The 22,295-nt window shown below is 49.4% G+C and overlaps 1 protein-coding gene and 1 long non-coding RNA gene across 2 annotated transcripts in view; one reads left to right on the top strand and one right to left on the bottom strand.

Annotated features, from left to right (window-relative positions):
* KCNQ3 (potassium voltage-gated channel subfamily Q member 3) overlaps nt 1–22,295 on the bottom strand; it is a 369,444-nt gene that overhangs the window by 72,095 nt on the left and 275,054 nt on the right. The window contains exon 9 of the mRNA XM_063921266.1: nt 13,347–13,373. Coding sequence (XP_063777336.1) covers nt 13,347–13,373 — 27 coding nt within the window. The remainder of the gene's footprint in view (nt 1–13,346; nt 13,374–22,295) is intronic.
* Nucleotides 32–6,565, top strand: LOC134927168 (uncharacterized). Its single transcript, XR_010177571.1, has 3 exons — nt 32–162; nt 4,283–4,417; nt 6,333–6,565. It is a non-coding gene; the product is annotated as an uncharacterized LOC134927168 (long non-coding RNA).

The raw sequence follows: 22,295 nt of genomic DNA, 5'->3' as shown, positions 1-22,295 counted from the left end.
AATGATAGTCTCTCGTTTTTTTTTTAGATCATCATCTGACAGAGTTCTGGCAAAGAGATTTGCAGAGTGTCGGGTGACCGGCAAAGAGATCTGCAAAGTGTCAGTTGAAGACGACGGGAGGAGTCGCAGAGGCAGCAACGACTGGAGGATAGCATGCAGGAGGTAAGTTACCATACTTGTGTAATTGTGTGTGTGGTGGGGGTATTGAGAGCACAGTACAAAACAGAGACTATGGTGGGGAGAGCGGACAATACAAAACATGCAGAAGGGGGCAGCTCAGTATAGGATATGCAGATGGTGTGGGGGGGGGGGGGGGCTAGGGTGTTTGGTGCCCCCCTGCAAACTATAAACTTGAGCCCTCCCATACTTTGTAAAGTGACAGTAAGCTGCCTGAAAAAAGGGGTGTGGTTTCACACAGAAGGGCTATGGCCACACAATAGTACTCCCAATTCAAATTACGCCACACAAAAGCACAATCTTATTCACATTACACCAGATGTAGTGCCCCTGATTCATAGTATGCCACATAGTATTGTCCCTTATTCACATTACATCACACAGTAGTGCCCCTAGTCACATTACATCACACAGTATTGCCTATTATTACATACAGATGGAGCCACGTTCATTGAGCGTGGCTACATCACAGGCTGGGGCGAGTAGCATGCCAGCGCCTTGGCCCGCTGTCGAGCGCACACAGACACTCCCATTCACTTTGAATGGGGCGCATGCGCACCCACAACGCATGCAGGCCACGTTCGCTTCCCGACGGTCCGCCTCGCTGGGCATGCCCAGGCACAGACGGAGCCATGATTAGCGTGGCTCCATCTGTAATGCCCACAGCAGTAATGCCCCGTACAAATGATGCCCACAGTAATAGTGCTGCCTATACACATTATGCCCACAGTAGTGCCCCTTATATGCATAATGTCAACAGTATCAAATGACCCTTATACACATGATGCGCACAGTAGTAGTGCCACTAAAACACATAATGCCCACAGCAGTAGTGCCGCCTATATGCATAATGACCACAGTAGTAGTGCCGCTTATACGCATAATGTTAACAGAAGTTCTCCTTATATGCATAATATCCACAATAGTAGTGCCCCTATACACATAATGTCCTCAGTAGTAGTGCCCTATACACAATATGCTCATAGTAGTAGTGCCCCCTTTACACATAATGTCCACAGCAGTAGTGGCCCTTATATACCTAATGCCACATAGCAGTGCTCTTTATACATAATGCTTTATATGTAGTGATTCTTATACATAATGACCACAGTAGTGCCCCTTATACACATAATTCCCACAGTAGTACCACCCCGAACACATAATGCTCACAGTAGTTGTGTCTTATACACATAATGCCCACAGTAGTAGTGTCCCTTATACACATAATGCCCACAGTAGTAGTGTCCCTTATACACATAATGCCCACAGTAGTAGAGCCCCTTACACATAATGCCCACAGCAGTAGTGCCCCTTACACATAATGCCCACAGCAGTAGTGCCTTGTGCCCCTTATACACATAATATCCACAGTAATAGTGCCACTTATACACATAATGTCATCTCTAATATAAACAATAGTTACAGTAGCTCTATCATTATGACTGTAACCTGCATTCTGGGTATTGGGCCTAATTCAGACCTGATCGCAGAAGCAAATTTGTTCTCTAATGGGCAAAACCATGTGCACTGCAGTGGGGCAGATTTTACATGTGCAGAGAGAGTTAGATTTGGGTGGGGTGTGTTCAAACTGAAATCTAAATTGCAGTGTAAAAATAAAGCAGCCAGTATTTACCCTGCACAGAAACAAAATAACCCACCCACATCTAACTCTCTCTGCACATGTTACATCTGCCCCACCTGCAGTGCTCATGGGCCCTCATTCAGACCTGATCGCTCGCTAGCAGTTTTTTTGCAGTCCTGCGATCAGATAGTCGCCGCCTACTGGAGAGTGTATTTTAGCTGTGCAAGTGTGCGATCGCATGTGCAGCCGAGCGGTACACAAAAACTTTGTGTAGTTTCTGAGTTGCCCAGAACTTACTCAGCCGCTGCGATCACATCAGCCTGTCCGGGGCCGGAATTGACGTCAGACACCCGCCCTGCAAACGCTTGGACACGCCTGCGTTTTTCCAAACACTCCCAGAAAATGGTCAGTTGACACCCACAAACGCCTTCTTCCTGTCAATCTCCTTGCGATCGGCTGTGCGAATGGATTCTTTGTAAAACCCATCGCTGAGCGGCGATCCGCTTTGTACCCGTGCGATGCACCTGCGCATTGCGGTGCATATGCATGCGCAGTTCTGACCTGATCGCAGCGCAGCAAAAAAAGCTAGCATGCGATCAGGTCTGAATGACCCCCCATGGTTTTGTCCATTAGGGAACAAATGTGCTGCTGCGATCAGGTCTGACTTAGGCCCAGTGTATGATACTAACATGGTCCTAGCACTAGGGAAAATAAAACCTGGAGCAGATAACTTGGGTCTCTATGAGAAAGAAAATAATTGTGAAACATGCAATATCACAAGAGAGCGCTAGATACCGATCATGACTATATAAACATTTTATTCAATCACATAAAATAAAAGCATAAAAAATGCAATGCATATTTTCATAAAAGAATTATTCTCACTGCTGATATTATTTACACGCTGCCATATACTGTATCCCAATTGTATATTGCACAGATGTCCACATCCAAAAGACCAGTGTGGCTGGTTCGCTCCAAAGCAAATTATAAAGTCCCAATTTGTTTTAGGGAATGTGAATTGTGTTCACTAGATGGTGAATGTTCAGCTGTATAAACGATGGGCGCTATGCTACTACCTCCCCCGACCGCCAAACAATTTTGTGCTCACCACTTATTCCTTGGAGTCTCATGTGAGGCTGGCTGTCAGCATGCGGAATCCGTTGTGGTTGGTGGGAGCGGCAGTGTTCTATTCAGTTCACCGGGGAGGGAGGGCGCCGTTCGTAGCTGTAGAATTCAGAACCTTCTGATGAAACCGTGGTTTGATTTTCACGGAGAAACATGTTAAGGACATCTCACGCTGCTGTTTTTCCCTGAGATCTACACAAGCACAGCACCACTGTCCGGACTCCAGCACACGGCAAACTGCCTGGATTCTACAGCTACGAACGGCGCCCTCCCTCCCCGGTGAACTGAATAGAACACCGCCGCTCCCACCAACCACAACGGATTCCGCATGCTGACAGCCAGCCTCACATGAGACTCTAAGGAATAAGTGGTGAGTACAAAATTGTTTGGCGATCGGGGGAGGTAGTAGCATAGCGCCCATCGTTTATACAGCTGAACATTCACCATCTAGTGAACACCATTCACATTCCCTAAAACAAATTGGGACTTTATCATTTGCTTTGGAGCGAACCAGCCACACTGGTCTTTTGGATGTGGACATCTGTGCAATATACAATTGGGATACAGTATATGGCAGCGTGTAAATAATATCAGCAGTAGGAATAATTATTTGATGAAAATATGCATTGCATTTTTTATGCTTTTATTTTATGTGATTGAATAAAATGTTTATATAGTAATGATCGGTATCTAGTGCTCTCTTGTGATATTGCATGTTTCACAATTACTTTGTATCTATTTGAGTATCGCAGAATACTCATGTGGGAGCAGCTATAAGTATATAGACATCAGTATATCAATTCTATTATATAAATTGGGTGACCAACAGCTTTATTTGGTGCCTTATATCAGAGCGCCTGATTTGATAATTTTAGGAGTAATAATTATCAAGCACTATAGTACTCTATGAGAAAGGATCTTGGGTTTTGGATAAAAAGTCAATAAAATAGATAAACTGCAAATGAATAAAAATGAAAGTACGTAACAAAATGTAGTAGTATAATTATACCATACTTGCCTACTCTACCGGAAGCTGCGGGAGGCTCCCGTTTTTTGGGGTAGCCCCCGCACCCCCGGAAGAGTAGGCAGGTCTCCCGATTCCTGCTTGAACCCTAGTGATGCGGGCAGGATGGAGACATACTCTCCCGTATTTGTGGGTCCGTGGGGAGGGGTTCAAATGACGTGAATCGCGTCATTTTAGCCCCGTCCCCTTCCCGCGAACCGCGGCATTTTCCGATCTGGGGGCGGGGCTTGATGATGTCCCAGCCTGTCCCTGCCCCCCAAAGTCTCCTGCATTGTCTCCTTTCAGGGCTTCTCCTGGAGAGGAGAAACTAAAAGTAGGTAAGTATGAATTATACACATAGTATGTCTGACCAAGAAATTCTGGTTATTTAGATCATCATTTGGCAAAGTTCTGGCAAAGAGATTTGCAGAGTGTTGGGTGTCCAGCAAAGAGATCTGCAAAGTGCCAGTTGAAGACGACGGGAGGGGTCGCAGAGGCAGCAAGGACTGGAGGATAACATGTAGGAGGTAAGTTACCATACTTGTGTAATTGTCTGTGTGGCGGGGGGTATTGAGAGCACAGTACAAAGCATAGACTATGGTGGGGAGAGCGGACAATACAAAACATGCAGAAGGGGGCAACTTGGTCTAGCACATATAGATGGTGTGGGGGCACAATACATAAACATAGAAATGGTGGTGTACTCTATAGGACATATAGAGGAAGGACATACACTTTTGGGGGTTGCGAGATGTAGAACATAATACAGAAAAACAGGAAGGGTGGGGAGAGCATGATACAGAACATACAGATCGGGGGAAGAACAATACAGATCGGGGGAGGGCACAATATTGGACATACAGGATAGGGGGATATGTGTGGGGTTTCTAATGTGCCTTTATAAGGGGCATGTGGGCAATACCTGGACCTGGGGAGACTATTTTTCTCTGTTCATTTCCCCTAATGTCAAAACTGGATAAGCTGCTCCCCTGGAGACAGTGAAATGGCCGACCTTTATATCAATGAACCGGGGGCAGATGTACTAAGCCTGGGAGAGTGATAAAGTGGAGAGAGATAAACTAACAACCAATCAGCTTCTAACTGTCATTTTTCAAACACAGCCTGTAACATGGCAGTTAGGAGCTGATTGGCTGGTACTTTACCTCTCTCCACTTTATCACTCTGCGGGGCTTAATACATCTCCCCCATAGAATAACCAAATAATGAAATGGCACAGAATGGTATAAATCAGAGGTTCTCAAACTCGGTCCTCGGGGGCACACACAGTGCATGTTTTGCAGGTCTCCTCACAGAATCGCAAGTGAAATAATTAGCTCCACCTGTGGACCTTTTAAAATGTGTCAGTGAGTAATTAATACACCTGTGCACCTGCTGGGTTACCTGCAAAACATGCACTGTGTGTGCCCCCGAGGACCGAGTTTGAGAACCTCTGGTATAAATGATGTGAATTGGAGCTGTAACAAGTGACTGTTTCCCTATCTCTGCCTATAATAAAGGTGACATTGTCCTTTCCCTGGAGTCCTTCTCCTTACCACTCAGGGGGCCTGATTCAGATGAGGGACGCAGAGCTGCTGCTGCACCAAGTGGGTCAATGCTTTATCACTGCGCATGTGTGTAAGCTGCACTGCGCACAAGATGTGATCAAGCTCACATAGAGGATCCCATTGCAAAGTGATTGACAGGAAGTCAGCGTTTGGGGTGGTAACGGGGGTAGATAACTGTATACAGGTGTGTCAGGTCCGTTCAAACGCCGTTCCGTACACGTGCATAAATTACCCATTGTGACCTGTGTTGCTGCTGGAGAGCCCCCTGTGTCTAGGAGACTTGCTCAGCCTACGACTGCTCAGACTCATGATGCTATTGCGAACGGCTAAAGATTGTAGCAGCGATCGCTTCAACAACCACAACTGAATCAGGCCGACAATTACACCATTATATATTACTATTTTATCACATCTAACAACTAAGGGGTCAATTTAATTAGGTGCGAGATTGTCTTACAACAGCCGCACTTTCCGGCAGCCCCATAGGCTGAAATCTGGCCACGAAGGGTGCGAGTTTGGGCGCTGTTGCCGGTGTTGAAACGTCGCAGTAATGGTAACTCGTACCTAATTGGATGACCCCTAAATGTTACCCATTTCTAGCTTTTATTATTTACTGGTCACATTTCTTTTCTGAAGGTGCCCACTAATTACTATAAGAGAGAACTTATCCCCCCAATGTGTGTATTGTATAAAAACAATGGGCCCTTAGGGATAATTGTCCTTATTTTAGGCATTTTCCATGTCCTCAGTAGTTAGAGTAACATATTTACATAGAGATTTTCTCTCTACACAACCACACCACTGTCTGCAGTTTGTCTCTCTGCTTGTTCATCCACTAACAATGTTTTTTCATCTCTTCCTCTTCGTCTACACGCAGTGGGTGATTCCTGAATAGCTGTCCTGGGAGGAGAGCTGCGGACACATGCTCCAAATGTTGGGACATAAGTATTCCTATCAGGAGATGCGGTAAAGATGCCGGCTGTCGGGTTTACGGCAGTCAGAATACTGACACTGGGATCCCGGCACTCTTCAGAATCCCGACGTTGGAACTCCGAATGGGCAAGGACACTGACGCCGGTATCCCCACAATCTTAGGTTTAGGGCTGGGCAAGGGGGTTAGGTTTAGGCATCAGGAACGTGGGGAGGGGGTGGTTAGGCTGCGGGGAAGCGAGGGTTAGGTTTACGCGTCAGGCGGGGGGGTTAGGTTTACGCGTCAGGCGGAGGGGTTTGGGTTAGGCTGTGGGTGGGGGGAGGATAGGGTTAGGCTGTGGGTGGGGGGAGGTTAGGGTTAGGCTGCAGGTAGGGTGGGTTAGGGTTAGGCACCCCCAGGAGTGGTTAGGCTGCGAGGGAGGGTTAGGTTTAGGCATCAGGTGGAGGGGTTAAGGTTAGGCTGCGGGTGGGGGGAGGATAGGGTTAGGCTACGGATAGGGTGGGTTAGGGTTAGGCACCCCTGGGGGTGGTTAGGCTGCGGGGGAGGGAGGGTTAGGTTTAGGCATCAGGTTGGGAGATTAGGTTTAGGTGTCAGGCAGGGGATTAGGTATAGGCTGTGGGTGGGGGGAGGATAGCGTTAGGCAGCAGGTAGGGTTGGTTAGGGTTAGGCACCCCCGGGGGTGGTTAGGCTGCGGGGAAGTGAAGTTTAGGTTTATGCATCGGGTAGGGGGTTAGGTTTAGGCGTCAGGCGGGGGGGTTAGGATTCGGCTGCGGGTGGGGGGAAGTTAGGTTTAGGCTGCGGGTGGGGGGAGGATAGGGTTAGGCAGCAGGTAGGGTTGGTTAGGGTTAGGCACCCCCGGGGGTGGTTAGGCTGCGGGGATGGGAAGGTTAGGTTTAGGCATCAGGCAGGGGGTTAGATTTAGGCGTCAGATGGGGGGGGGGGGGGTGTTAGGATTAGGCTGCGGGTGGGAGGAGAATATGGTTAGGCTGCGGGTGGGGGGAGGTTAGGGTTAGGCTGCGAGTAGGGTTGGTTAGGGTTAGGCACCCCTGGAAGTGGTTAGGCCTCGGGGAAGGGAGGGTTAGGTTTAGGAAGCAGGGACGGAGGTTAGGATTAGGCACCTCAGCATGAGGGTTAGGCACAAAGGGGGGAGGTTAGGGTTAGACCTCAGACAGGCAGGGTTATAGGGGTGGGGAGGGGGAGAACACCCCTTACTCACCCCTGTCGGTCTTTTCGGCACCAGGATTCTGGCATTGGTATTACAACCACCGGGATCCCATGCGCTGGGATATCATACTGACCCCTCTATTACTACACCTCTTAATGCCCAGAGGGAAGGGCGATCCTGAGGCCATGGTTCCCCAGAGGTTTCCCCCCAAGGGGGTTTTCCTCTCCTGAGTGCTGAAGGATGACTCTTCATGAGTCCAGAGGTGTAGCTTTTATGCCATAATGAGAACCAATCTCATGCCCGTCCCTGCAATGTATAAGAAGTAAAATCATTGCTAATGCGATCACTTTACTTCTGGGTTTAGGCCTCGGCTACGCTAGTTCACATGTGCAATCGTCAGACTGAGTATGTGAGAGCAGACAGTAATGCAGAGGGGTCCCAAGGATCCTTCTCCTGGGAATTATTGCATAATGCAGCCCACAGGCTACAAACATCATTTAGAAATGGCATTAGCTGCCGGGCCAAGCTCAGAAATGCTTTACATTCTGGAGCTTGGTGAGTTTCACAGTTTACCAACTGCCGTAGAAACCTTTGGTGGCTGCTTTTGTGATCACAATAGGAGGAACGCAACAGATCTCTCCAATATCCATTGCTGTCCCCAATACATACATTCAGGGGCTGGTTAATATTTGTGGGCAACCTCCAAAACTGACTGTTTTTGGAGATGTCTCACAAATATTATTTATTAAATATTCCACATAATAAATTTTTTATATTTTAACATAAACTAAAAAATGTTTTATGTATTCATTGACTGAGTCTCCCGTCTTTACTGCATGCTAATTTCACAGGGTCCGCAAATTATTACTGATATGACTGTTACTCTACTGTCCTGCTGGTGCTCCTGGCCTGCTGTATAGCAGTGAGACATATATTTTATATACAGCACTCTTGGGGAGATGTATCAAGCCTTGGAGGGAGATAAAGTGCAGATGTCCAAACCACCCGATCATCTTCTGTCACTTATCTAGCACAGTACATGAAATGATACCTATAGTTAGAAGCTTCATTTGATTAGGGCAAATACTCAACTTTATCTCTCTCCACGGCTTGATACATCTTCTGGAAAATATCATGTCTTCCTTTCACTTAATTAACAAGTTAAATTAATAAATTGACTTGGAAACAGGGTAAGAAAGTCATAGTATAAGATAACGTTATAAAGGGTTTCCATCTTCTGATAACTTTCTAATGACTTGTCAATACCTCCTGGTACATTTACATTGATTTATCTTTCACATTTCTTCCATGCCAGACAGAGGTGGATTAGGAACTTAACATGGCCCTATGAAAAGTGGCCTCATGTAGGTTGGAGTAAGTCAGCTATAAGCGGGGCATACTGTAACACAAACTGGGGTTAAGCAAATTGTTAGCATTAGCCACAATGGTAGTAAGCAAGGCTAATGCAGCATGGTGTGCAGTCACAGCACCAGCAGGAGGATCCTGTCACAGGAGGTGGAGATCACACCAGTAGGTGAGGCATTGCACTGGGAGATCACATCAGTAGGTGAGGCATTGCACTGGGAGATCACACCAGTAGGTGAGGCATTGCACTGGGAGATCACATCAGTAGGTGAGGCATTGCACTAGGAGATCACATCAGTAGGTGAGGCATTGCACTGGGAGATCACACCAGTAGGTGAGGCATTGCACTGGGAGATCACACCAGTAGGTGAGGCATTGCACTGGGAGATCACACCAGTAGGCGAGGCATTGCACTAGGAGATCACATCAGTAGGTGAGGCATTGCACTGGGAGATCACACCAGTAGGTGAGGCATTGCACTGGGAGATCACACCAGTAGGTGAGGCATTGCACTAGGAGATCACATCAGTAGGTGAGGCATTGCACTGGGAGATCACACCAGTAGGTGAGGCATTGCATTGCACTGGGAGATCACACCAGTAGGTGAGGCATTGCACTGGGAGATCACATCAGTAGGTGAGGCATTGCACTGGGAGATCACACCAGTAGGTGAGGCATTGCACTGGGAGATCACACCAGTAGGTGAGGCATTGCACTGGGAGATCACACCAGTAGGCGAGGCATTGCACTAGGAGATCACATCAGTAGGTGAGGCATTGCACTGGGAGATCACACCAGTAGGCGAGGCATTGCACTGGGAGATCACACCAGTAGGTGAGGCATTGTACTAGGAGATCACACCAGTAGGTGAGGCATTGCACTGGGAGATCACACCAGTAGGTGAGGCATTGCACTGGGAGATCACACCAGTAGGTGAGGCATTGCACTGGGAGATCACACCAGTAGGTGAGGCATTGCACTGGGAGATCACACCAGTAGGTGAGGCATTGCACTGGGAGATCACACCAGTAGGTGAGGCATTGCACTGGGAGATCACACAAGTAGCTGAGGCATTGCACTGGGAGATCACACCAGTAGGCGAGGCATTGCACTTGGAGATCACACCAGTAGGTGAGGCATTGCAGTGGGAGATCACACCAGGAGGTGAGGCATTGCACTGGGAGATCACACCAGTAGGTGAGGCATTGCACTGGGAGATCACACCAGTAGGTGAGGCATTGCACTGGGAGATCACACCAGTAGGTGAGGCATTGCACTGGGAGATCACACCAGTGGGTGAGATATTGCACTGGTAGGCAGCACACCAGGGTGACAAGTACACACATTAAATGATTATTACTACTTAATCCAACAGAAGGGAATTCCAGAGATTAGCAATGACTTGGTAAAAGATAAAGTCCTGGCTGCTGGATGAGGTCTGGTCACTATAAAATAGATCACTCTTACTGGGGTCTCATCCATTGCTAAACACCTACTGGTCTCACATTTATCCTTGCAGTGTAATAGACAAAATAAATCACAATGCCTCTGTCTACCATTCTAGTGATATTCAATACACGGAGCATCCCAGTGACCGCCATACAATGCCCATAGCAACCAACCAGGTTCTAGCTATCATTTTATAGAATAGATTTGATAAATGATAGCTAGAAGCTCATTGGTTGCGATGGGCAACAAAATCTTTACAGGGCCGTCTTAACAGCAGTGTGGGCCCCTGGGCACAGCAATACACTGGGGCCCCTAACCCATCCTCCATGGGTGGGGCTGCTATTAGCAGCAGCTTTGATGTCATGCGGATGGTAGGGGGTGCTCTATGTTCCACTCAGCATGTAAGACCTGGAGCAGTAATTTCTGCTAATTACTCCTTTACTGAACAGATGGGGCGGGAGGGAGAACAGTAAACTGTAGAAGGGGGCATTGGGCTGAATAAAGGGGCCCCGGTACATGACTTCCAGGGTGGTAGGGGGTGTTTAATACGTAAGGGAGGGGTCGATAGTGGAGTGGGCTTAATTTTCATAATTTTTTGGTGAGAGAGCAGCTTACTTGACTGCAGATATCTCAAGTTCCTGGAAAAAGATTTCTTAGCTTTGCATGGGATAAAAAATTAGGGTGTCTCATCTGTCAGGAGGTACTGGGGACTTGGGGATCAGAGTTCAGGAGCCAGAGGAATCCACCAACAAATATATAAAACTGCATATTAGGCGTGTGGAGCTTGAGCAGGGACCAGCTGCTTGAAGGCTGATATCTCTGGTTCTGGGCATAGTAGAGACAAGCTCGCAGTGTCCACCGAAAGTGAAGAGTCCCAGCTTTTGAAATGTACTCTCAGAAAAACTCTAAGTCATACAGAGCCCGAGATATCTGGCTGGGAAGAGCAATTAAAAGGCTCGGATGGGGACCACTGCTTTGAAGTCGGATATCTCTGGTTCCCTAGGGCCAATTTTCAAAAATCTGGTACCCCTGGAAAGAGGGGACCCTCAGCTATCAGCCTGGGGCCCTTATACTCCTGGGGCCCTTGGGCAAGAGTCCATCGAGCCCATATGAAAAGACAGCCCTGACTCTTTAGAAGGTTTGCTACATCTGATTGACAGGCAGAGGCGATCACAGTTTCTGCTGCCCCCCCCCCCCCCCCTTCCCACAGAAAATGCGAGCGCTAGCGAACGACGGGCACTGTGCATGCGTCCGCATCTTTTTCGTAATTTTTGCGGTTGGATCGCACACTGCTATCCAACCTGAATTAGCCCAAATATTGCAGTAAAATGTGCATAAGAAGCCATTATAATCAATCCATGAATAGGATTGTAGAATTACTAGAATAATAACTGTACTTGAATCACAAAGTGGAAGCTGGCTTTTGAACTACCACTTTCTGAAGATACTTCCCTTTGTTGAGCTATATTTTCCCGATCATGGGCTATATAGCCTTCAAATACAATTATTATGAGAATTTCACCTAGCAACTGCCGTCAAAACTGACTTAATTAGACAGAGGGATGACTTTTCTATGTGCGTTTGCTTAGACTTCGGAATAAATGTCAGGCCATATCTCCTTAATTACATTTCAATCACTAATCAATTTGATAACTATCAGACCTATCACAGTAGCTAAGACCTGGCCTACAAGAAAAAATAACCCCGTCCTTAGAAACGTGACGCAACTATGTTAAGTAGGGATCAAATTCTTGATTGAGATGTAACTGTAGACGTAATTCTGTATTTTATTCCCAAGCCAAAACTGTGTTAATATCATCACTACGAAACCTTTAAGATAAAACACTTTTATTGCCAGGTATGAGTCCACAGTGACACCCGGTGGCCAGTTGCTGCATTACAGCCTAAACAGTATTATTTAGCAACACATTTTCATTGGTAGAAATAAACACAGCATAAAAAAAAAATTGTACATTATCTATTCAGAACTATATATGGGGCAGATGTATTAAGCCTGGAGAAGTGATAAAGCTGTGATAAGTGCAAGGTGATAACGCACCAGCCAATCAGCTAATATTTCTTGCTAGACGTTCATCGTCTGCTGATCCACTCTGTCCATCCATTGGTTACCTGTATTCTACCGTATTCAATATAAAATACTTTTAGTCACACACAAAGCCATTAACCAAACGACACCAACGTACGTCACTTTGCTTATCTCAAAATATCTCCCAACCCAACCTCTTCCCTCTTCATAAGATCTGCGTCTCTCATCCACGCTCATCACACACTTCCACTCATGACTGCAGGACTTTCATTGGGCTGCACCCACACTGTGGAATGCCCTACCACGCACAATAAGACTCTCCTCTAGTCTCCAAACCTTCAAGCGTTCCCTGAAAACTCACCTATTCAGGCAAGTGTATCAAATTCCAGAACCGCCCATACAACTTTCATAAACCTTCCTATCAAATTGCATCCACTCTGCATAGTCCACATATATCCTCACATGTCTTCTCATTCTTCACTTTCCCTTAATCTTGACCCCGGTTCATCATTGCTGTGTGACCATATTATACACCCCACCAAGAACCTTTGCAATCTGGCGAACAACTATGCAATAGATAGCACCTATCCTTGTGTATCCATGCCTATTTCCCTATAGATTGTAAGCTTGTGAGCAGGGTCCTCCTACCTTTATGACTGTTTATTACCCAGTTTTGTTATATCATTGTTATTTTCAATTGTAAAGCGCAACGGAATTTGCTGCGCTATATAAGAAACTGTTAATAAATAAAATATGTCAATTAACAGTTAGGAGCTGATTGGCTGGTGTGTTATTACCTGGCACTTATCACTGCTTTATCACTTCTCCAGGCTTAATACATCTGCCCCTATGAACCTCTTCACAACCAACACGCAAGAAGGTCAAAGATACAGTCACATTTTAAAAAAAGAAATGATTTGCAATAGACACGTACCTAGTGGCTCCATCCATTTGTTCCTTCCTTTACGTGAAAGGTGAAAGCAAGAAAAGGGAAAGAAGAAATACATTAAACTATGTTTATTTCTGGAGCTATGAATGAGAAGACGTATTATACTGATAAATATGCTGTCATGTGCCCTCTGTCCTGTCTTTATAATAATAAATGTAAATAAGGGCTACCGCCAATAGGTTAGCAAGAGATTGATACTGAAGATTATCTGTCACTCAACAAGTGATCAGCATTACTCCATAGGCAAATGCAGGGGGGGGGGGGGGGGTTGCCTGGAAACCCCCCTCCTCTTGCAAGTGGCTCAAATTATTACAATAGCAATAGTATATAATATGATTTCTAGAGCTGCCGGCACATCATGCAGTGTAAAGGACAGAGCAGAGCTGCTGCACATGCCCAGTGATAGCAGCTTCTTCTACCAAGTTTGCTGTGTGTGTGGATCTGAGTCCTCAATCAGTGCACTGGACCAGAGAGTAGCTACCAGGAAGAAGAGACAGGAGCCTTACCATGAGGTGGGAGAATGTGTGCTTAGTAAGTGCAGTACTGGCTCTATTATGTTTGTGTAATTATTTATTATAGTATGTTTAACCTTTTCCTGACCACTTACATTATTTATATTATTTAAATCTGTCTGATACAACCTATACTATACACCATCTATAATGTTAAATATTAATACTGTATTCCAGTAGTGGGAGATTGTGTATTGTATTTGGAAACCCCCCCTCTAGAAATCCTGCGTTAGCCACTGTACTCCCCCCACACTTACACATACACATTAATTAGTGATACTCTGATTAATAGCTTATGATGCTGTAATATGTATAGAGACGGTCGCCGGAGCCTTCGCAGCTGCCCGCAACACGTTTGCAGCATCGTCACAGATCAGGAAAACCTCCTGCAAACTCCTGAGTGAGTCTGTGGTCACTCGGAAGGGGCACGGTGACTGAGACGCCGGAGACATGATTCCTGCATAAAAGGATCACAGTAGGCGGCTGATACATGCACCTAAAGCAGTCCCGACACATTCCCATCTTTGCCACCACTCCCCATTACCTCCCACAATCAATTTGGTTGATATTAGGTGACCCTGGGGCATCGCCAGTAATTGTTGTAAAAGCTAAAGTCCAATCACCTTTAATGACTAGTGACTTTATCTAATTGTGCCCGTTGGCTGCTTCCCATGGGAATATCAGATGAGATGTAATAGTTGTATTACTCCTTGCAGTTATGCGTTCATATGTGCGCCTATAATCCCCGCACAACAGGTGATGGAATGCTGATGATGAATTGACAATAAATGACAAACATTTTTAGTTGACTTGGACTCTTCTTTCCCCACTTCTCTATTTTCCAATCTGCTTTTCCCAGTTCTTCTGCATTTTTCAGTGCTGGGATTATTTTTGTATTGATTACTCGAGAGGAATAGGAGAACTCCCCAATACCTGGCAGTTTCTATCACCCCTTTTCCTTCCCCCACGCAGAAGTGGGAGCGAGACTTCAGTTATACTCAATAATTGATTGTGCAGCCAGGTGTGATAAATCTCCCCATTGCACAAAATAAAGGGGGAGATTTATCAAAGTTTGGAGAGAGATAAAGTGGAGATACATAGGGGGGAATTCAAATGTTTGAAAAGTCGGTTGGGTGTCTGTGTTTTCCTGTCTATTAGATAGGAAAAAACAGACACCCAACTGACTTTTCAAACAATTGAATATCCCCCATAAAGTACCAATCAATCAGCTCCTAACTGCCATGTTACAGGCTGTTTGAAAAATGACAGTTAGGAGCTGATTGTTTCCTAGATTATCTCTTTTCACATTATCTCTCTCAAAGCTTTGATAAATCACCGAGGATGGAATAGTGGACTTGATCAATAAAAGGAGTTTTCCAGCTAAAATAAAAAAATGAAGATATTTAGCCTGTGCGCATACACAATGATAGAGAAGGTCACCGTCTCATGCCCCCACCATCCAGTGACAATCCAGCTGGTCTTTGCGTGTCCGGTGGCAGCTACAGTACAGAAGCCAGAGACATATGACCAAGCCGGGAGACACCATATTGTGGATTCCATGTAGCTACCATAACATGAGAATGCAGCAGGTCATACAAAGACCCACCAGATTTTTATTTCATTTTATTTTTGTTTTTATTTGGGGTGGGGGTGTGTGCGTTATAGTTGGAAGAGCCCTTTAAGTTTAAAGGAACACTAACCTCAAACATATTCTCTACTTAATTGTATCTGTCAGACATAGGTTTGGCCAGGCTGTTCCTCTGTGCAGGCGATGAGACATAGGGGGTCATTCCGAGTTGATCGCTAGCTGCATTTGTTCGCTGTGCAGCGATGAGGTAAAAGAACGGCATTTCTGCGTATGCGGCGCAATGCGCACGCACGACGTACTATTACAACGGCCAATGTAGTTTCACACAGGATCTAGCGAAGCTTTTCAGTCGCACTGCTGGTCGCAGAGTAATTGACATGAAGTGGGCGTTTCTGGGTGGCAACTGACCGTTTTCAGGGAGTGTTCGGAAAAACGCAGGCGTGCCAGGAAAAATGCAGGTGTGTTTCTGACGTCAAAACAGGAACTGAATAGTCTGAAGTGATCGCAAGCGCTGAAGTGATCGCAAGCGCTGAGTAGCTCAAGGTTTTGAGCTACTCAGAAACTGCACAAAAAAACTTTGTAGTCGCTCTGCGATCCTTTTGTTCGCACTTCTGCTAAGCTACAATACACTCCCAGTGGGCGGCGACAATGCGTTTGCATGGCTGCTAAAAACTGCTAGCGAGCGAACAACTCGGAAGGAGAGCGAAATGACTGCATAGGAATGGAGAGAGTTAATCCACCTGTGAGGGGTGGACCTAACTGTTAAGAAAAGTACAGCCCATGGTAGAGAGGGGAGGGTTCAGTATATATAGGGACTTCTAGGCCAGCTTGGTCTCTCTTGCTGCTGAATTGCCTTCTGGTGAGTGCTGCATTGCAGATTCACTAGACCGTTTAGCTAGTTAGTTAGTTTAGTCAGCTTGCATTGCACTAGTGTATTTGTTTGCCACCCTCCTTTTCATTCCCACACTCTGTTTGGTATGATGGCCGCCTCTCGCCCCCGCCGTGCCGCCGGGACCCCAGCTCGCTACCGCTCATCAGGCGGTGAGGCTGGGCCTGAGGATGGGCCGGCTGGCCCAGCTGCCTGCTACCCGTCTTCCGGGGCCGACGCGGGCACCGGTGCGGCGGCTCGGCGGACTCGGTCTTCCTTGCCGCTGGTTTCCGGTCCGGTGTTACTGGCCGGCCGCGGGCGGCAGGGAGGGCTGGGAGCACGGGGGAGACGCCCGGAGGTGGCCGGGCATCGGCCTTCACCTCCGGCTGCAGGGGTTGAGGCAACGTTGCCGGGTGCGGGCGCGCCAGGTCGGGCGGCCGATGGAGTCTTCCAGTCCGTCTCCCCTCACATCCCCCTTGTCGCGGCCGCAAGGTGGTGCCGGGCGAGGGGGGCGGAGTGGGCGGATGGCGGCAGCGTGTCGGACGAGGCCTGTCGCGGGGTCTCGTCCGACGGTCCATTCAGGTGGGCCCAGCGGTGGAAGGAGAGTGGCGGGAAGCGGCGGGCCGCGCGCACAGGGTGCGCGCACGCCCGCGCTCTCAGCCAGTGGCGCCGTTCGCACACGTGTGCGCGCAGCGGCGCCGCCAGTGTCTTCATCTCCCCTGCTGCCTCCCTTGCAGCCTGAGTCCGGCGAGGAGCGGCGGCGGGGGGGACGTACCAGGGGCGAACACGGCAGCATTGAGCCCCGCCGAGGCGCCTTCCCTGCAGACGGAGAGAGCTCCGGCCTGCGGAGGGAGGGCGCGCGCGGGGGGGGGGGGGGGGGGGGGGCGCGGTAGTAGCCGGAGCAGCGCTAGTGAAGGCCAGCAGGCTCAGGTTAGGGTAGGTGACTGGTGGGGGACCACGCCACTTGTGGTCAGGGGGGCCAGCAGTTCCCCAGCGGGCCAGGCGGAGCATTGGCCGTCGGGTCCCCTGTTGGGTGCCGGCAGTGACTTTTGGGGAGGTCAGGACCCCTCCGGAGAGTTGGCGTCGGCTCTGTCGACGGTGGTGGCGGCATTGGGCCCGTTGGCCGCTGCCGCATCCCCGGGGACAGCAAGGCGTTCCGGGGCGCGCGCGGAAGCAGGGGCGTCCGGTACACGGCCGGCGGCTCAGCGAATTGCTAGCGCTTGCCGTGATCTGGGGGCGGCCGCGGCGCAGCTGGGACACCGTTCCGTGCGGGCCGAGCGTGGGCGCGAGGTGGGGACATCTTCGGCCCGGAGTGCTAGGCATGCGCCGGGAGTGGTTTCCGGGTCCTGTGCTCTGTCTTCTTCTTCAGGTGATCGCGGAGAAGTTGAGGTGGTTGGGAGCGACGAGGAGGATTTTGAAGTTTCCACACCGGAGGATTCCCAGTCCGAGCAGTCGACAGCGTCAGGTGAGGTTGAGCAGTCGGTGTCTGGCTCCAGCACGCACTCCAGTTCTCTCAGTTCCTCCTCTTCTTCATCCCTGTCGTTGCCGGCGTCCGACGTCAGTAGCACGACTAGGGCAAAAAAGCGCGCGACAAAGTACGCCAAGAGGGCGGCGGGGCAGCAGGAGAGGCGGAAGAGACGCAAGCGGCTTAGCGAGGACGCTCGCAGGGCCAAGAAGCGCCGCAATTTGCCGGGAGTAGTACACTGCGATTACACGGCCGTGTTGAGGGGGTTGCGGGATAGCTGCCGTAGGAAGATCTGCAGGGGTGATTACGTTGATATGTTCGTCCTGACTAAGGACGCGAAGAAGGACTATAAGTCAGCGGCAGCTAAGAAGGGCATCGGAGCTGAAGCTTTCCGTACTTTCGACAACTGGCTGGCCGGTTTTTGCGTCTTTGCGGCGTGTTACCTGGAAGATAGGCCTGACGAACATATGAACGTCATAAGATACCTGCACTTGATACACGATATGCAGTGCACATCGTCAGGCATCGAATGGCGGATGTATGACGAGAAATACCGGGAGAAGTAGGACTGCTTGCAGGTTATTGACTTTGGTTGCAAAGACGTGGAAGTCTGGCTCCAGGTCACCCGGACTTCTCAACCCGCAAGGGAGCCCCGGAATCCGGGGGCGGACGGGCAACGCGCAGGGTCGTCCGCCCAAGGGAGCGGCGCGGACGGCAGAGCGGGCAAGACAGGTAGATTGGCCATCCGCGGGGGGGGGCAGGCCACCACGAAAGGGAAGTGCTTCGCATTTAACAATGCGTCCTGTTCCTTCGGCAAGCAGTGTCGGTTTCGACATTTGTGGCGGCTCCCACCCAGCCTCTACCTGTTTTAAAGGCAATCGCCAAGGTGCGCGGGGTAAGCAAAGCTGCGCAAGACCCGGCGCGAGCGGGATCGCTCCACAGGGCACCAACGCCCATTAATTTGGACGCCGTGGCCAAATGGTTGGATTGGTATCCAAATAGTACAGACGCTCAGTTTTTGTTTCAGGGTTTTAAGTTTGGTTTTCGCTTGCCTGTTGTGAGCGATGTATCGGTCCGGGCTCTCCGGAATCTTCAGTCCGCTCGCGCCTTGCCGTCGGTTCTGCGCGAGAAAGTGGATAAGGAGGTACGGCTGGGTAGGATGGAGGGCCCGTTTAGCTCACCCCCGGTGGATGACTTGGTCATCTCCCCAGTGGGGGTAGTCCCCAAGAAGACTCCAGGTGCCTTTCGGCTCATTCAGCATCTTTCTTACCCGTCAGGGTCGTCGGTCAACGACGCAATACCACCGGCTCATTGCTCGGTGGTGTACCAGTCGTTTGATGAGGCGCTAGAGTTGGTCCGTAGTTACGGCCCTGGGGCCCTGATGGCTAAGATCGATGTGGAATCCGCGTTTTGGTTGCTCCCGTTGCATCCAGACTCATTCCGTTTTATGGGTTTTCGGATCGGAGCGGAGTATTTCATCGACAAATGTTTGCCAATGGGATGTTCCGTTTCCTGCTCGTTTTTTGAACGGTTTAGCACATTTTTACATTGGTGCGTGGAGTCTTCGTCAGGGGGTCATGGAGTTGCGAATTACCTTGATGATTTCCTGTGTGTGGGACCGGCGAATTCGCCGCGCTGCAGCGACTTGCTGTTCAGCATCCGAGCGCTGTTTTTTCATTTCCCTGTGGCCGAGGATAAAATGGAGGGGCCGGTTTCCTGTTTGTCGTTCTTGGGGATCGAAATCGACACGGTAGCGGGATCGTGTCGCCTTCCTCAGGCCAAGGTTGCGAAGCTCCGTGAAGTTATTGGCCAGTTCGTAAGGTCGCGCAAAGCCACGCTGCTGCAGGCGCAGTCCTTGATGGGCCTTTTGAACTTTGCTTGTCGGGTAATCCCGATGGGCAGGGTTTTCTGCCGAAAGCTGGAGAGGGCGACGGCGGGGTGTGCCAGGCCGCATCATTTCATCCGCTTGTCCTCCGAGATTAAGAGGGATTTGGCCGTATGGGCCTCGTTCCTGGGGGATTTCAACGGGGTGTGTATCTGGCAGGCCCCAACGGTCGACAGCGCTCGGTTACAGCTGTTTACCGACGCGGCGGGTTCCTCTGGGTTCGGTTGCTACCTAGAGGGGTCTTGGTGCGTGGCCTCGTGGCCTGAGGAATGGCATCGCAAAGGTTTCACTAAGGACCTTTTGCTGCTGGAGCTTTTTCCCATTATGGTAGCACTGGAGGTTTGGGGCGATCGTCTGGCTCATCGCGGCATTTTGTTTAGATGTGACAATCTGGGCGTGGTGCATGCGATCAATAACCAGAGGGCGAAGTCGCTGGTGGTTCTGAGGGTGCTGGGGCGGTTGCTGCTGACATGCTTGCATAAGAATGTATGCTTCCGCGCGCAGCATGTGCCTGGTCTGGAGAACGGAATTGCCGACGCGTTGTCCCACGGTCAGTGGGAGAGATTTCATTTGTTGGCACCCGAGGCCGATTTCAATGTCCCGGTTATGTCTGGCAGGTGATCGGACCGGACTGGAGGGTCTAGCGATGCGGTCAGTGGCTCCGAACACGCTCAAGGCTTACGGTCAAGCTTGGAGCGAGTGGGAAGTTTGTCCGAGGACGTAGTCAAGAAGGTAAGAGCGGGCATCGGATTATGCCTTCTTTTATTTGGCAGCTGTTTGTTACGCGTAGGTCCAGAGCGGTGGTGTCCCGGTACTTAGCAGGGATTTCGTTCTTTAATAAAATCAAGGGTGTCCCTGACGTGACAAAGAGCGGGCTTCTGGTTAAGGCGATTAAGGGGTGGGCACGCGTGGCGCCAACGCCGCCTGATAGGCGGCGGCCCATCGATGCGGCCTTGCTACCGGCTGTCATCAAGGCGGTTGGCGCTATCGCGTCGTCTATTTTTGAATCGCTTTTGTTCCGGTTGGCGTTCTCCATGGCTTACCACGGAGCCTTTCAGGTTTCGGAGCTGGCAGCACCATCTAAGCGGGCGGACTCGCGCATGCTTCTGGATGACGTGGTGGTGGGTGAGAGGTCCTTGCTGTGCAGATTGCGTCGCTCTAAGACGGACCAAGTAGGTAGAGGTCGATGGGTCACCTTGGTTTCGTCGCTGGAAGAGAGCATTTGCCCGGTGAGGTTGGCATCGAAATATGCGGCGGTTCGGCCCGGTGGGCGGGGGTCGTGGTTGCTGCATTATGACGGTTTACCCTTGACGAAATATCAGTTTCGTTGGATGCTGGGTCGCTGTCTGGCGAGCTTGGGCCTTTCACCCGCTGCTTTCGGTACGCATTCCTTCCGAATCGGGGCAGCGACGTCGGCTGCGTCGGCAGGGCTTTCCGTGGCAGAAATCCAGGCAGTGGGGCGATGGAAGTCATCGAGTTACAGACGATATATTCGCCCAGTTCCATGAGTTGTTTGTTTGACTAACGGTTCTGTTTATTAGTAGTTGTATAAGTTCATGTTGTAAAGTTCAGTACGTCCTTGTGTAGTGTGTCTGTTTGTCTCCCCTGTTTATCCTACCCAGGGATTAGCTACTCGCCGCTGCTGGCAGCGGGGGTCTGGAGTTCTTTTGCGATTTTTTGCCTGACTTGACGGACTGAATTCTAATCTACAATTCGGCTGATCAGTTCAAATCAAAGTCCCTCAGCAGGTTTTTACGCTTTCACCTCCAGCTGAGTTCTTACATGTTTTTCCCATATTATACCCCCCTCCCCCCCCCCCCCCCCCCCCGTTTATTTTCCTTATATTATTTTGATTTTTCCCATTGTGTGTTTATGTTCTGCTTCGATTGGCTGGAAGCTTGTTCAGATCGGCTAGGCCGGGACTTCTGCAAGACACAAAACCCCCCCTTTTTTCTTTTGGCAGATCCTTCAGGTTAATGCGTTTAATAAACTCCGTTTTAGATTCTTATTAACCGATTTTTACTCCTTTCCTTCTCTTCAGGTTGGGTAGAAGATGATTTGGCAATCTGGGTGGTTGGCCACTCTTATGTGTACTGGGCAGCCAGGTTTTTGGCCTCGGAGGGGGCACAGATGTTTCCTAGGGCTCATGGCGTTCGTTGGCTTGGTTGGCGGGGGATGATGTGGAAAGATCTGAAGAGTAGACTGGTCAGTCAGGTCAGCGAGCATGGAGTCCCTAGGGTACTGGTTGTCCATTTAGGTGGCAACGATCTGGGGAAGAGGACATCTTTGGAGCTGCGGTGGGCCATGATGAAGGATCTGGCCAGTGTGGCCGAGGCGTGGCCCAAGTGTGTCTTGGTGTTCTCTATTATGGTGCCAAGGTTGAGTTGGCGAGGAGTGGCGGACGGTCGCCCGATTGATGAGGCCAGGCAAAAGGTGAATGGGGCGGTGGCGAAGTGGGTGTTGGCCCACGGAGGCAAAGTGGTTCGCCACCCTAGGATTCGGTTTCGTGACAGTCACCTTTTTCAGCCTGATGGTGTGCATCTGTCCAAGGAGGGGATGATGCTTTTCCTGGAGGATCTTTTGCTGGTGTTGCAGGAGTTAGGTTGAGGGTATGGT

This window comes from Pseudophryne corroboree, chromosome 5 (genome assembly GCF_028390025.1).
Source record: "Pseudophryne corroboree isolate aPseCor3 chromosome 5, aPseCor3.hap2, whole genome shotgun sequence".
NCBI lineage: Eukaryota > Metazoa > Chordata > Amphibia > Anura > Myobatrachidae > Pseudophryne > Pseudophryne corroboree.
The sequence above is the reverse complement of the archived record's forward strand: the minus strand, read 5'-3'. Positions and strand labels throughout refer to the sequence as shown.